The sequence below is a fragment of the Podarcis vaucheri genome (assembly GCF_965113315.1).
Source record: "Podarcis vaucheri genome assembly, chromosome: 3".
NCBI classification, from domain to species: domain Eukaryota; kingdom Metazoa; phylum Chordata; class Lepidosauria; order Squamata; family Lacertidae; genus Podarcis; species Podarcis vaucheri.
Genome location: NC_138761.1, coordinates 104,527,867 through 104,543,859, shown reverse-complemented (window position 1 = coordinate 104,543,859; position 15,993 = coordinate 104,527,867). Strand labels below are relative to the sequence as shown.

The window sequence follows — 15,993 nt, the reverse complement described above, 5'->3', positions numbered from 1 at the left end:
GATGGAGGGCACAAGGAGAAGGGGATGACAGAGGACGAGATGGTTGCCTAGTATTCTCGAAGCTACCAGCATGAGTTTGACTAAACTGCGGGAGGCAGTGGAAGACAGAAGTGCCTGGCGTTCTCTGGTCCATGGGGTCACGAAGAGTCGGACACGACTAAACAACAACAACATGAGATGGTAGGGATGCAGGAGGGATCCAGAGGTTTAAGCAAGTTGATAGTGTTGGTCAGTCTGGTTCTGTTTACCAAGGCTTGTGTGTAAGAAAAGCCTGTGTGAGATGGGTGGGTGAAAGGCACAGTTAAGGTGGGTGTGGGAGCGATGCAGGGTGGCATCAAAGTAAAGGCACATGTTAGGTGATATCTGTTGGACCTAAAAGGTCCTAGAGAAGGCATAGGCAAACTCGGCCCTCCAGATGTTTTGGGACTACAACTCCCATCATCCCTGACCACTGGTCCTGTTAGGTAGGGATGATGGGAGTTGTAGTCCCAAAACATCTGGAGGGCCGAGTTTGCCTATGCCTGTCCTAGAGGAAAGTAACCTAGAGAGCCTCTGCAGTGTCATGCTTGAAGTGTTGGACTAGTAAAGGGGAGGTGCAGGTTCACATCTCAAATCAGCTACGAGTATCTCAGCCCAACCTACCTCATAGGATTGTAGCAGTATGTGAAATTTTGTGAAATAAATAAATATATTATGGTTGCTTATTCTGTCGCTATGCTCTGTGCTGTGTGTAGAAATGATTCCTTTTGTCTGTGCTGTCCTACCAATCAATTTCACTGAATGATCCTGAGCTTTCGTATTACGAGTGGGATAAAAACCACTCTGTATCAAGTTTTTTTCAACACCATGAACAACATGATAAATCTCCATGTCTCTCTTCCTCTCCCCAATTCTTCAGCCCCAGATGTTTTTTTGTTTTTTTCGTAGTGAAGGTGCTCTCTGGATCATGGGGTCTGCATCTTTTCTGCATCTTTTCCAACTCTAAAATAGCCCTTTTTGAGATGCTGAGAACAGAAATATGTAATATTCCAAGTGTGACTGTACTTTATATTAGTATTTATATTAGACCTGAAAATTTTAGACAGATTTTTTTATTTTCCCCAGAATATATATATATATATAGAGAGAGAGAGAGGATAATCATACTACAAAAAGTGTGTTTTCAGCTTTGTAGAATTACTTCCAAAAATAACTTGAACAAATGACACTCTCTAAGACAAAATTTGTTCTCTTTTTCAGCTATAAAAGCTCCAAATACAGTTTAGTCCTGCATATCAAGAGGCTGCTATCTTCTTTATATTCCATTGATGACAATCTTTAAGGTTGTTACAAATCCAAGAACTTTTTCTCAATCTCACCTATGTTCTAGGCAAGGAGCACACAAGGACACAGCTCTACAGCTTTGGGATTTTAGCCATTGTAAATTATACACGACACAAGAACATTCATGCTTGGCTTATGGTGGGAAATGTAATATTAGCCTCTTTTTGTTTAGTAAGCCATTACATTGTTGTTTTTCTGCAATATGGTTTCCTTTGATTCCCCCATTGTTCTTTGTAGTATACCACAGCCACATCAAATCTCTGCATGTTTATTCACGAGCGAGTCCCATTGTGTTTTAATGGGGGCTTACTCCCTAGTAATTTATTTTACAATTTGTAATATAAGAATCCAAACATCTCACTCACATGAACAGCTCAGCTTACTATTACATTTATTCAGTAAAACGTGTTCAGCTATTTCAGAATCCCATCATTGTACTAGTGACATCCATGCCATTTACCCAATCCACCAAGTGCTCCATAGAGACAAGCTCTATTTATCATTAATAGATATTACCATTGTGCAGCAGCCAAGGATTAGTGCTTTTAGTCCATTAAAAATGTTCCAGTAAGAACCTTATGAAAAACAAATGTGATGTAATAAAGTTAGAACTATGTTACAGATCAATCTAGGAAAAATGAGTCTCTGGCTTAGAAAATAAGTTCCTAATACTAATGAGGAGTCTACATAAAAATTATTTTTTCAACGTCTGGAGTACAAAACACATGGAAAGGCCAATGATTGCAACATAACTAACTTTGTTGTGGTTTAGCACAAAGTTCTGATTTTAATAGCACATAAAATAATGCTTGCTAAAGATAATTATTTTGCTTGTTCACGTAAAATCCATACCTCAACACACAGACCAGGCTGGTTAACATGTAACAATAAGCTAAGCAATGGTTTAGTGTGGACATACAATGGTAAAGATGTTCTGTGCTCCTCTCCCAATCATCCTCTGCTGCTGTACTCTGAACTGAGCCATGGTTTGTCTTAGCAGGTCATCCAAACTTGAGTTCATGGTTTGTCTCACACCAGGCAAACCACAATCTGTAACCTAAGCTTTCCCCCCAGGTGTTTACATGTAAGTAACAATAAAATTCACGCTTTGGGGTTATACTTGTCATGAAAATTCATAACACCATTGGAGCGATGTACACAGCAAAAACAAAACACTGAAACACAAGTTCTAAGAACAATAAAATCAGTTCAGGAAGCTCCAAAATAATAAGACCATACATACAAACTCTAAAAGCAAGGGGGGGGAGGGAATTCATCAAATATAAAATTAATTAATGTGCTGCAACCACCCAAGAACAAAAATATTATCATGTGTTTGTAAATATAGCACATTTTGTGTAAATATAGCACATATCTTGGTCTTTAGTGTTGTCTATTTTAGTTTGTGCTGACATTCTCTGATAAAATTACATCTATTTACTTCTTGACATCTCTTTGAAGCGATACTGGCCTTAGTATGAAAATGTTTTTCATATTTATCAGACACAGTACTTGGCGTTAGATCTAATTACAGGCATTCGCCCCCACCTCCCCTTTTGTGGAAATCTCCCTTAGAATATGAAACAAAGTCGGGCAGTTCTGAATGCCGGGCTTGAAAACTTGGAATGCAATGCAAGAGTTTTATCTGCAAATTTACAGTCCATTTTTTTCACGAGTCTCTACTCTCAAACTTCTAACAAAGAAGCTGCTTCCATAAAACTATTTGTGGTCATACGTATTTGTATTGTGTCCACATTTGTAAATAGAAACAGAAATCTAAATGTATTTCATTAGAGAAAAATTTAATTAAAGGGCTGGCATTTGTTTTTGAAGTCACTTAATGAAGCTGAATCCCTATTAGTGTGAGAAATATGATTCTTCAGCTCTGTATTGGCCGAAAGCCTATTTTCTGTGCATTTATACCTCCAAAGATAGAAACTTTGGAAGCCCAGTGAAAAAGTACTTCAAGGGACAGGCAAATGATGGAGAAGTAGTACTTCTACAAAAAAGTAAGTTTGGGAGATTTAGTTTGAGGAAGATGAATGTGATAAAAGTTATTAACAAAATATTCAGGATTAAATATAATTTAATTTGCTAAAAAGATGTGCCATTTTCCTCGAAAGGATTGCTTCTTATGTTGCCATATCTCTGAATATAACTATAGCATCTGCATTTTCTAGAGGGATAGAAGCTTGTTAGAATAAATACAAGGAAACGTTAACTTCCAACTGGAATCGGCCTGGGACAGATCTGCAATTCACACCTATAATAAAGATTTATGAATGTGTTCAGTGTTTCCTGGAAACAGGCGAGAATGTCCCCTTTGTGCATTGGTCATGGATCCTGCAGTCACTGTGCAAATCACTGTACCTTTTGTGGGGCGTGGCAGAAAAGTATTCAAAGATATATGTGCTTTAGTGCTTTTCTTTAAAAAGAAAAAGCACTTGATGGTGGGACAGAGGTTGTTGGAAAAGGTAGCTTTGTATCTGGTTTCTTCTGAAAAGGTCACATATTTGCTACACAAATTATTTGCTCCTGTTTGCCAAAGTGCAGCAAACAACCATGTTTCAAAAATGGCCAGGCATGGACTGAAAGTACAGTGGTACCTCAGGTTACATACGCTTCAGGTTACAGCCTCCACTAACCCAGAAATAGTTCTTCAGGTTAAGAACTTTGCTTCAGGATGAGAACAGAAATTGTGCTCCGGCGGCACAGCGGCAGCAGGAGGCCCCATTAGCTAAAGTAGTGCTTCAGGTTAAGAACAGTTTCAGGTTAAGTACGGACCTCCGGAACGAATTAAGTACTTAACCCAAGGTACCACTGTATGTTCCTTTTTTATCATCAGTTGTGTCATAGGTACAGCCAAACTTGACGTCTCGGCTGCTGGACATTTCGGAAGTGAATGTTTCTGTTTTCGAACACACCTTGGAAGTCGAACAACTTCCAAGGCGCGTTTCTCAATTTCCCCCATTGAACTTGCTGACGTCCCTTTGATCCTCGGTTTTCGAACATTTCAGAAGTTGAATGGACTTCCGAAACAGATTACGTTTGAGAACCAAGGTTCCACTGTACTACGAAGTTAGATGCCTTGATCTTGAAGCAGAGTAAAATGTCCATTCTGAATTCTGGAGGCATTCTTTTGGGGTTCCTCACGCAGCTCCCTTAACAAAATTGTGAAGAATAGATTTCTTATGCCCTGCTCCGAAAAACTGGGTGTGTGCCTGTCCTATTTTTGCTCCGGGAATAAGGGAAGAACACTCCTAGCTCTCTAAAAATGATACTTTTTGTGGAGGTACTTTATGCTTCTCTGGCACAAGGAACCAAGGCTGGGCTGTTCATCACCTATGCCAACCTTTCCCAGCTTGGTGTGCCCTCTTAGATATTGGTGTACTCCAGTTCCCATTAATGCTAGTCAGCATGACCAGTAGTCGGGGATGGTGGCGGCTGCAGCCTATCAAAACTGGAATTTGCTTTCTTTTATTTCATTCGTTTAAAGCTTGTAGAACCGGTGAGGGGGAGAGTTTCCTGTTCTTTCTCCTTCTCTGCAGCCACTTGCACCTCCCAAGGCCTTTCCAGAGAGTTGGGGGGAAGTTCCTGAACTATGTGGAAGGGTGGAGGGGATTGGGGGTGGGTGGGTGGGATTTCTGAAAATCAGGCACATCACCTCACGCTGCTCTGATGTCTAAAACACACTCCTCATATGTCCACACACCCAGCATTCCTTTTTGTTTGATAATTGTCCTGATAATTGTGAGTATTATTGTACTTCTTAAAAAAGAGCATGCTTCAGAAATAATAATAGAAATGGTTTGAGTTTTGTTTGTTTTTTAGCTGAGCTTCGAGGTTCTGTCTAGTGGTTAATAGTGGTGGACTCGTAATCTGGGGAACCGGGTTCGCGTCTCCGCTCCTCCACATGCAGCTGCTGGGTGACCTTGGGCCAGTCACACTTCTTTGAAGTCTCTCAGCCTCACTCACCTCACAGAGTGTTTGTCGTGGGGGAGAAAGGGAAAGGAGAATGTAAGCCGCTTTGAGACTCCTTCGGGTAGTGATAAAGCGGGATATCAAATCCAAATTCCTCTTCTTCTTCTACTTTAACCTATAGGTATAGTGTCAGAATCAAAATGAATTGCTTAAAAAACAACTATTACAGACTCACAGTAGACAGTTATAACAGACAATCTTTTAATATAGTTACGGTCAGAATGAACATGGCTTGCATCATTTTTCGCCCCAGGAATGGAGACTGAGCTTTAGGAACATTGTTGAAAGTAAAAGCATTACACCAAATTGAATCAGCTGAAGTTGATGCAATATGAAAAAAGTGTGTCCTTAGGCATTTAGTTCATGGACATTACTCTTTTAGGTTAGGGGTGGCTAGCCTCTGGACCTCCAGATGTTCAGCTGCCATCATTCCTGACAACTGGCATGGACTGATGCGGGTAGGAGTTCAACAACATCTGGTGTGCCAAAGGTTCTCCATCCCTGTTTTAGGTAAAGAAATTATTTACCATTATGGGAAATAAAATTTGTGGAAAATATAAGTATGCTTAGAACCCATGTATATGCCAGAAGTATTCTTTTAGTGGGTAGTCCATTTTGGGCAGGTAACTTAAAAGTTTAATGTCTGAATGTATGTTGTTTTGATGATTATATAAATAAATTACTAAAACTACGTTTTTAATTTTTATACATAAAAATATACAAAAACCCCTTTATTTTCCCTATATTGGTGACACAGTTCCATGGATAATGAAATATACTTCCTTAATTCTGAAAAGTAATGATAAAAAAATCAATATTCTTTCATTTTACCATTTGCTTGAAACTAAATTATAAGCAGGGCCACAAAAAGATTTCTGTTTACCACTCTTTGGTGGGGAAAGTGTTGTTCTCATATTTAAATATAGAACATTCATGTGCTATTAGTAATCCATTCATTAGATCATAAAGTGAGCTTCATCTTTCCCAAACTACTTTTGTTTTTCTTGTGTTTGGGAGTGAAACAAATGAATTGCTGTTGTGAATCACATTCTGTGCATCACTCCTACACAATACTACTTTCCCCCAACATCATACAAACATGTTTTCTATGTTGCAAGATCCAGACAGAGTATTTTTAGGAAGCTGTTAGAAATATAATCCTGCTGTCAAGAGCTAATCCCTCATTGAGAGTTCAAGTGGCAGATTACTTGAAGCGTGGTGTTTCATTGTCCGTAAACTGTCATCTGATAACTCACTAGGTAGTTTGGGGAACCTCCTTGTAGGGTCAGAGAGACCATTCTCCCCACTACAGATTCATTCTGTTTTTTCCTCCCTTTGTTTTGGATTTTCCTTATTAGGACTTCCTGAAATGTGGTTTGAAGCCAGGCACACAACAGAATTCTTCGGTTCCTTTGTCACGCCCAACATGTTAAGGCAAAGAAATGAGCGTGATGACTTAGCACAACTTGTTTCTTTCTCAAGACTTAACGTATTTTTTGCTCCATAAGACGCACTTTTTCCCTCCTAAAAAGTAAGGGGAAATGTGTGTGCGTCTTATGGAGCGAATGGCACTGCGCAGCTCTCCCTCTCTGTGCAGCACCTCTTCAGCGAAGCGGGAGGAGAAACGGAAGGGGCTCCGTTTCTCCTCCCGCTTCTCGAGAGAGGTGCTGCGTAGAGATGGAGAGCTGCGCAGAGAGGGCCACCTTAACCTCACTGGGTTGTTGTGAGGTTGTTGTGTGATAGCCCTTGTTTAGCCCGCTGAGCAACTTGACAAACAGACAGTAGAACATTATTCTTGTTTTCCCTCTTCAATCAGTCTTGGATTCCTTCACTGCCCAAACCATGTGCCTCTCTCTCTATCTCTCCAAACAGCTGAATGATCCCTTTTTTTCTGGGGCTTTCTGTGAGAGAATGAAATCAAAGCACTAATGCCTGTTAAAATGCTTCTATTCACTTGCAAAATCAAGCTTTTGAAAAGAGGCTCTACAGAAATAAAAGATTCAGAATATTTTTTTTCTTGTTTTCCTCCTCTAAAAACTAGGTGCGTCTTATGGTCGGGTGCGTCTTATGGGGTGAAAAATACGGTAGTTTAATAAAAACCATTTTGTTTCCTGTCTTGGTTCTCGATAGGCAACCTCTGAAAATCCCTTTGAGAAGAGGCGGAAGCCTCCTTTGGCCGAGATGTCACGGCACCATAGCCGGTTTGAAAGAGATTATCGCACAGGATGGGACCGCCGGGAGTGGAGCACCAATGGGAACCACGTGAACAGCAGTAACTGCAACAGCACAGTGAACAGCAATAGCAACAATAGACCAGGGCTTCTGCCTGTGCCAATTGTACCCTCGCGGCTGCATGCCCCAGCCACAGTTGCTTGTACCACGGTGAACAGTGATGTGATAACCACGCTTGTGACCAACTCTTCTGCAGCTGCAACAACCAAAGTAAGAAGGAGATCTTTGTACTCTCTATTGTATTAGCTAAGGAAAACCTCTTGAGAAGATACCACCTTTTCCTTTAAGATCATGTTAGCTTCTGATAAGGTATTTGACAGTGTGCACTGGGATTTTGTTTTTTTTTGCTTGTCAGTGCCATTGATGCCTTCAAGCTTCTTTATATAGTTTCTCGGAGTAGTAAGCCCTACTGTGCATTGGTAAACTTATATTGTCTAAACATTGCAAAGGTTGGTAGTTAAAAAGGGAAACTGTCTTGAGCATAAGCATAAAATGTACATCACTATCCCCCCCTTCCTATATATATGGCTGTCTTATCTTGTTCTCTTCTTTAGTTGCCTGCTCATACCCTTTATGTTGCAGGATAACTTAAGCAATGAGAATGATTATCTTCTTGGCCTGAATAGGATACAGTAAAGTGTCAATACTAGCTGTTTTACTACTTTGTGATTCCTACTTAAAGCCTATTGTAAAAGCCCAGGTACCACTTGTGAGCACAAGTCATCGGCATTTCTCCCCAACAGATACACAAATTCTTATCTTAATATCAATAACCCTTTACAACTTCCTGTTGCTATCAGAGATGCTGTTATCTCCCAGCTTCTTAAGCTGGGGGGGGGTCAACATTTTATTCTGCACCAAGTTTATTTGTGGCTCATGTAAACAGTTTCCACCATTTCCATGTTCAACTATAGGAGGAAAAGGCCACCCTGGCACTCAGTTTGAAATGCCAGTGCCATTAAGCAACAGCTTTCTGCAATTGTTGTCATATTTTATCAATATATACACTTGAGGCAATTGAAATGCGGCTTGCAAAGAAAGGGCAAAGTTCCATGAGGAATATGCAACCTGTCTGTTAGGGAGATTCCATTTTTAGTTCGTTACTTTTAGGCAATTGGGACAGTTTCCCCCATAGTTCATAAATGTGCTTTCCAGGGTGCTCATTGTCACATGTTTCCTGCTTTTGCGGTTGTTGATTGCCATGCAAAAGTAGTCCCAATCTTTTGAACTATCTCTGCAAACTTTAGTATTTTTGGTTGTCTTCAATACTCCATGTGAGTTCTGTGCCTGTGCAGGTAATCTGGATAAACTCACTAGAGGGGTTTGTCCTCTCTGCATATTCTCTAGGAGAGTGGACAAACAGCTTGTCTCTTCTGTCTGCTGTGAACCTTCACTGAGGACCTTCTCTGAGCTTCTTTCTTTCTTTCTCTAATGATAGTTCCAGAGCTTTTCTTTATAGATTTATGTAACATGGTGTCGCCACTTTTGTTGTGTAGTGGGAATAGCTTGGTGTGGGTATACCCTCCTTGAACTCCTGTGATGCATGTGTAATATTTTAAGTGTATTGGCTGGAGAAGAATGAATGGATGCCTGTGGTGGATATGGTCAGTGTCACGCTTTAGCAGGGAAAGAACAACATACAGTATTCCCCTCCATGCCAAAGATTTATAAATCAAGCTAGAAGAAATAGTTTCATCTCCATGTTTTTTATGCGGTAGGGTGAGGAGTACATTGCAGAGACTAGCAGGCACCACCTTCTAAATATATTTTATTTAGCAAAGTTTATATGCCACTTACTTTGACAGATTTCTAAGTGGTTTAAAAAGAACAATCAAAGTAAATATGAAAAATAAGTTAATATTATGTATTCAACAATTATAAGAAACAATAAGACAATAAAATATACATGAGAAAGCCGATTTCTTAATTTTCCTATTTGTTCTGCTACTAAGTTTTCCTGGCTTCCTCGGTTAAAATGTTTTAAAGCCAAGAGTTGTTGATTTTAATTAGTACACAGTGGCTTATTTGTTCCTTTCTAGCTTATAAAAATGGATAAGAAAGTTATTAAAAAAAACATATTGAAGAATAAAACGAAAACCAGGTTTTTAGAAGGTTTTTACCAGTGGAATGGGAATCTATATGTGCCCCTGTTTTTTTCACTTTGTGATCAACAGAATGTTTTCCTAACATTTTAAAAAATAAATCTAAGTGCCAAATGAAACAGATCCAGAAAGGGAGACAATAAAGTTATTTAAAGAAAGCCAGAGTCAAGCTTAAAAGTTTTTATTGCGTTTCCATACCACATTGGTTCTACCACCCACGGTAAAGAAATAAGCTAATACTGTAGAGAAAACATTTTGGCTGAGGTTTATAATACGGACATCTTTTCTTAAAAATGACCAAAGCGTTTTGACATTATTTCCATTTGTTAACAGCCAAACTGAAGTACTCTTTCACTAAGCTGGGACATTATGTAGTTGCTGTTTGGATGTGTTTAGTCTGGAGAAGATTAGAAGTCAAGTTGCAAAGCCAACACAGTGGTTTCATTTGTCTTGACCTCTGCTCCTGGATATTGTACATAGAGTCCATCTGCTGGCTGTTGTTGATCTGTTTGTGCACCAGATGTTTCAGTCCTTTTTGAGGCTGAACTGTGATAATAAACACTGCCCTTGTTTTCAAAAAGAAGCTAGTGATATAAACTGTGATTCTTCAGACAAAAAAAAAAGCCCTTTCCATAATAAGCAATATATGGTAATCTTGGAAGAGCTTTTCACATACAAAAAATTGTCACCACACTATTGTCATTAGCATGCTCACTTGGGAATTAAAATGAAAATATTATGAGAGAAGCAGATTATCACTTGTTCGTGTTTCAACATAAAGCTTGTGTGGCTTCCTGCTGTGTTTACTGACCAAATCTCAGATTGAAAATTGCTTATGTTAAAGGAGGAGGAACTCTGTAAAATATTTGGGCATCTAAGTAGCTTGCCACAGGCCAACTGACAGGTGGGTTGAGACCGCCCACTTGTAAGTGACTTGATGTCATGCTTCAAAATGTACACGCATGCATTGGAAGTCTGGATTCCCCATAGGGAGATTGGGGATAGCCGATTTATTTTTATTTTTTGGTAGCCATTCTTCGTTTCCAAGTTTTTCATCTTTTTACAGATTACAGATTTTTCTCAGCTCTTACACTGCTTAGTCATCCTAACAATTGATAGGATGAATCTGTCTCTCAGGATGAGATTTATTGTTGTTGTTTCTCGTTATAGGGGCATTGCCTAGTTCTGCGTTGAATGTCACCTTACCTATGAAAAACAAATTCACTAAGTATTTTATAAGAACATAAAAATAGCCTTCTGGGTCAGGCAATGGCCCATCTAGTCCAAGATCCTGTTCTCACTGTGGCCAACCAGAGGCCTATGAAAAACCAGGAAGCAGAAAATGAGCACAAGAGCACTCTGCTCTCCTGTGGTTTCCAGCAGCTGGTATTTGGAATATTTTCTCTACAGTGGGTCACTAATGTGTCCTGGAAACTTGGTATTGGAATGCAATGTGATTGTGGTTTTCACCTAGGGCTGCTTCTTTTCACATGTTTACAGCTGTACAGATTGTTCAAACAACATATTTAATTGCTCTATCAAGCAATTGACCTTCCGAATTGAAAACCAGTTACTTTTGGTTGACATGTCTTTAAATCCCTAATAGCCAGTGTGTTGCCCTCTAGGTGTTGTTAGATTACAACTCCTATCATCCTGGACTATTGACTTTGCTGTCTAATGCTGATGGGAATTGGAGTCAAAAACATCTGGAAGGCACCACATTGACTATCTCTGTCTTAAGCAGCCTATGAATTATTTGTGCCTTATGTTACGGGGGTTTGGACTGGATTTCAGCTGTATATTTTATAGCGGATAATGCTTTAATTTTTGCCTGTACTTGGAAAGGCTGGGTTTTTTTTAAGCCAAATGAAAACATCTAGAGGTTTGTGCTTGTGCTTGATAAATTAAACTTCCTCTGCACCTCAGGGTTTCTTTCTTTGTTTGTTTTGATTATTAACTCAAAGAACTGATGTTCCAATTAATTTATATATGCTTGTTTTGTTGACTTGCAATGTGTTTATCATCGTTTGAAAGAACCAAGAGGCCTGTCCACACTCCAGTCCTAGCCCTATTTGAAGATGAAAGCCCTTGGTTTCAAGCACCAATTTACATCAGGAAGCACTTAGAAGATCACAAGTGTGACATGTTTAGGTATACAAAGACACTGTTTCCAGTCTTTGGCACTTGGATCAAAAATGCTTTGACTTCAGAAAGGGGAGAGAGCTGTAGTATCCGGCAAGTCAGTCAAAGTGTGTGTTAGCCAAGAGCTATTTACTTTGAATCTTTTACATCTTTTTCACTTTTTCTCCCTGCATGTATCTTCAGGTTTTCTTTTTAAGTATTCTTTAATCTATCTGTTGATTCAAATGAAATTGTCTGCATATAAAAGACACGGCTGTCATCTACATTTGTCTGCTTTCAGAGAAACCAGGCGTCTTTCCCCGTCACCCTTCTTCCGCAAGGGAAAAGCGAATTCCATTTTTAAAAGCCTCGTCCCTAAGTTCCGTTTTGCAAAGCAAGACGTTAACAAATTCTAACATCGCTTTATAACTGAACTTCCAGAATATCAGTTTAATATATATTTTAACAGCACTCTTTATCAAACCAAGTTTCATGGATTTAGCTTCCCCACAGGGAATCGCAGCTGGGTTGCCCTGTCTAGCTAACCCCACTCAAATAGTTCAAAACCCCAATTGCCCACACTGACAGTTGGTCCTTCTCCCATTGGGAGTCAAATCCCTATCTGCCACAGGTCCCTGTCTAACCCACAGATAATCCCTATCTGAGCCCACTGAGACAGTCAGAGAGCTCATCTGCCTACCTAGTCAGAAAGCCCCTAAATGCCCCTTATACTGTCATCATATAACTTAAATTCCATACTCTCTCTCTCTTAATTGGCTGTTGTTCTCACCAGCTCTCATTGGTTGCTGGGTCATCAGGAGGCAAACTCAGGGCTTGTTTGTCACAGTGACCTTTAGCATTCAGTGTGACTGTATCTTATATTGACAGTTAATATAGTACAGTTCAAAAAAAGCTGTTGACTGAAATAATGTGAGGTATAGAATTGTAGAGTTGGATGGGACCCTAAGGGCCATGTAGTCCAACCCCCTGTAATGTGAGATCCTCTTTTCTGTTGCTTTTGAGTTCTGATAGGTAAATGAAGTTGAAGTCCTATAAACATTTACCTGGAAGCAAATCCCATGAACTCAGTGGAAGTTGCTTCTAAGTAGACAAACATAGGATTATACATAGGATTCCAGAAAGGGTTATTTACGTGTTCAGACCCAGAAACCTCCCCCCTAAATAAATACACACTTGACTCAGATTTTTGGTTTGGTTTTTGGCAGAATTTAGGCCACAACTTTATTGATTACAGAAAGTGGCTGGTCGCATAGGCTCTGGTTTGACTAGCTCCCTGCCATGCAGGTAGAGATGACCCCGGGCACCAGCATAGGTCAGCCAAGGGTGAACACCTGGATAAGCGGAAAGCCAGGCACAGACTATCTCCGCCACCTAAATGCCCCCCTGGACTCAAGCGCGGGCACAACCCCCTCACAGGGGTTGACCAAACCATCGAGTCCCTCGATTCCTTTAACGTAATACCCTTCACATAGGGATGGCGAGAGCATTCTCCCATCCCTATCACCTGAACCAGAGCCTATCTGCAACCTTACAAGTTGTGACAATTTGCTACGCGGCAGGTGAAACCCAAATGGCAACAACCAATCAGCCAAGTGGGGAAAATTCCTGCTGTGCCCCTGTCCCAACGACAGACGACCCACGACGGCATAGCAAGGTCAAGCACAACAAGCCCTAAAAGTAGGGAGAGGTGGGCGGGTGTTCCGAATGTATGTGCTGAAAGAGGAAGCTCTGGGTCATGTGTCCCTCAAACTATTTGGACTGCGTCCCATTGGCCAAATTGCCCCCAGCTCTGAGGGACCTACCAATTGGGTGTTGTGGCTGACCAGATGTACCCACGCACAACACAGGGTATCGGTTGTCCAGGTCTCACTGCATTATGTGCCCTCTTTAAGGGGAGGACCCGATTTACTTTCAGATGGCAGGAATTGAACCTAGGCCCTTTCATAAATAAAGTGTGTAACATCCCACTTATGACTGTACACCAGACTTATTGCAGTCCCAAATCAGGCTCTGTATAGACAATAGTATAATATGTAGTAGGAGAGATTGATTTAAATCAGTGAGTGAGATTCAGTTTCCCTTTGTGGAATTAATATATCTCCTGAACAAGCATGGATACAACCTGGCTGCTATGATTTATTGGTTCGTCTGCAGCTAGGGAGAACCTTTATATAGTCTGGCAAGAAAATCCAAGAGGTCATGTAACCTACATCAGCCTTTGCTAAACTGGTGACCATCAGATGCTGCTGCTGGCTATGGCTGATGGGAGTTGAAGTCTAAAACAAAAGGAAGGAAACCAGGTTGCAGAAGGCTAATCGACATGCACTTTGCTTGTCTGTGCACATGGTGGAATTCCTGCCCACTCCCCCCATTTAAACTCTCTTCTTCCTTGATTCAGGTCAATGCCGATTGCCCATTCCTGGACCAGAGTTTAACTGAAGGATGCCTTTAAATAACAAAGTTTTAAAGTAAAGGCTAAATTAACGATTTTAAACTATTATAATCTGGCAATCACTCTTATGTAGGCCACTTGCTGTGAATCATTTACTGCTATAACACCCTTCAAAAATAGGGTGAGTTTTTTTTAAAAAAAAGCAGAGAGAAAGTGAGAGAGAGAGAGAGAGAGAGAGAGAACACGCAATCCACAGTAAATGGAATTGGGACTGAAATATGAATCATGAATCACTACTTTTTACTTCCCCAACCCACCCCCACTCCCTTCCTATATACCTATCTTTTTACCCATTTGTCTGTCAGTGCTAATCTTGATACTATCTTGAGAGTACGTAGGCATGAATCGAACCACTGAAGTTTTGCATTACAGCATGTTGGCACACACTGAAATTGAACTGAACATGTAAGTCAGGGAGGTAGAGAAGGTAGCTTAGGATCTATTGGTAGACAATCCTCTAGGAGTTTGCAGTAGATCACAGAGAGTTTCTGTCTTTAACAACAGCAAGTTTTCAAAAACAAAACAACAACAACAACACAACACTCTATCACAGCAGTTCTTGTGCAAACTACCAACTTTGGTGTTCCTTGTCTGTAAAACATTGTTGTTGCATTTTAACAGATCCTTGTGCAAATTTTAGCATTCCCTTTTAAACCCTGCCCTCTAGCAACTCAAATGGGGATTTGTTTATCCACATCAAGAGTCCAATAAATAATTGTCACAAGTGGTTCTTGTGGTTTTAGGGTGTTGGGGTTTTTTAATTTAAAATAATCCCACAGTGTAAAGGGTATTCTTATTTCAGTTTATGCTGCTTTATACTGTTAACTGGAGAACAGATTGGTTGAGCATCGTGATTACTGTTGCAACAGAAAGAAGTCATGAGGGCAATTTTCTCCTTAAATGTAACCTAATAAGCCAGGGCATAAACCACTTGGGAATAGCCTTCCTGTTGCAGCATCTCATCAGTGACCTTCATGGAACTTCACATCCTACATAGTTTCATGTTTTGCAACTTAAGAGTTAAAACAGTGTGTGGGTCACTATAGATTTTGGATCCAGGAAATGGAATCGTGGTACTGGAAATGAAGGAGCAAGTTGGCTATCAAATGAATGGTGACACATCCCTAACATGAAAGAGCGTGTTATCTGCTAAGTGTTGAAGCGGAACTGTCTCTCACTACCCACACAATTGATTTTTCACTTAGCGGATTGTCTATTCACTGTCTCTTCTGCTATAGCTTTGAATTAAAAAAAAGAAAGAAAGAGCAAGTCCTTTCCTGCCATTGCTAGGCCCCGTAAATATATATAGATATAGATATTTCTTCAAAAGTACAATTTTCCCTACTCTACCATTTATATGCACTTCTGGTGGAAACTAATCTAACTTGCATTTTTTGGACAGGGTTTGTTGTTGTTGTTGTATTTTTGCACTCAAGTGCCTCAAAGCACCCAGTAAATGTGCATTTGCTAAACTGCCGTAATTTCTGTGAGTAGGTAGATTCAAAGTGCATTGCTGGAGCCCTTTGTAGTGTTGAAAGAAAGCATGTACATGCACAGATGCTGATTTATCCTTAAGAGTTCTGTGCTTGTCTGTTCCACTTTATGAACATGATAAACTATAACTACCAACAAACACTTGCATGTTGTTGCACATGCAGACAACTCTGGAACTATTTTCTTCTCTAAGGACAGCTTTACAAGTTACTCATTTAATATGGGTACTAATGATAGCAGAGATGTTGAGTGAATAATGGTTCTGTC

At 40.1% G+C, this 15,993-nt stretch overlaps 1 protein-coding gene across 1 annotated transcript in view; it reads left to right on the top strand.

Moving 5' to 3' along the window:
• KLHL29 (kelch like family member 29) overlaps positions 1 to 15,993 on the top strand; it is a 430,669-nt gene that overhangs the window by 131,510 nt on the left and 283,166 nt on the right. The window contains exon 3 of the mRNA XM_082215506.1: positions 7,435 to 7,746. Within this exon, the coding sequence (XP_082071632.1) occupies positions 7,486 to 7,746 (261 nt within the window). The 5' untranslated portion in view covers positions 7,435 to 7,485. The remainder of the gene's footprint in view (positions 1 to 7,434; positions 7,747 to 15,993) is intronic.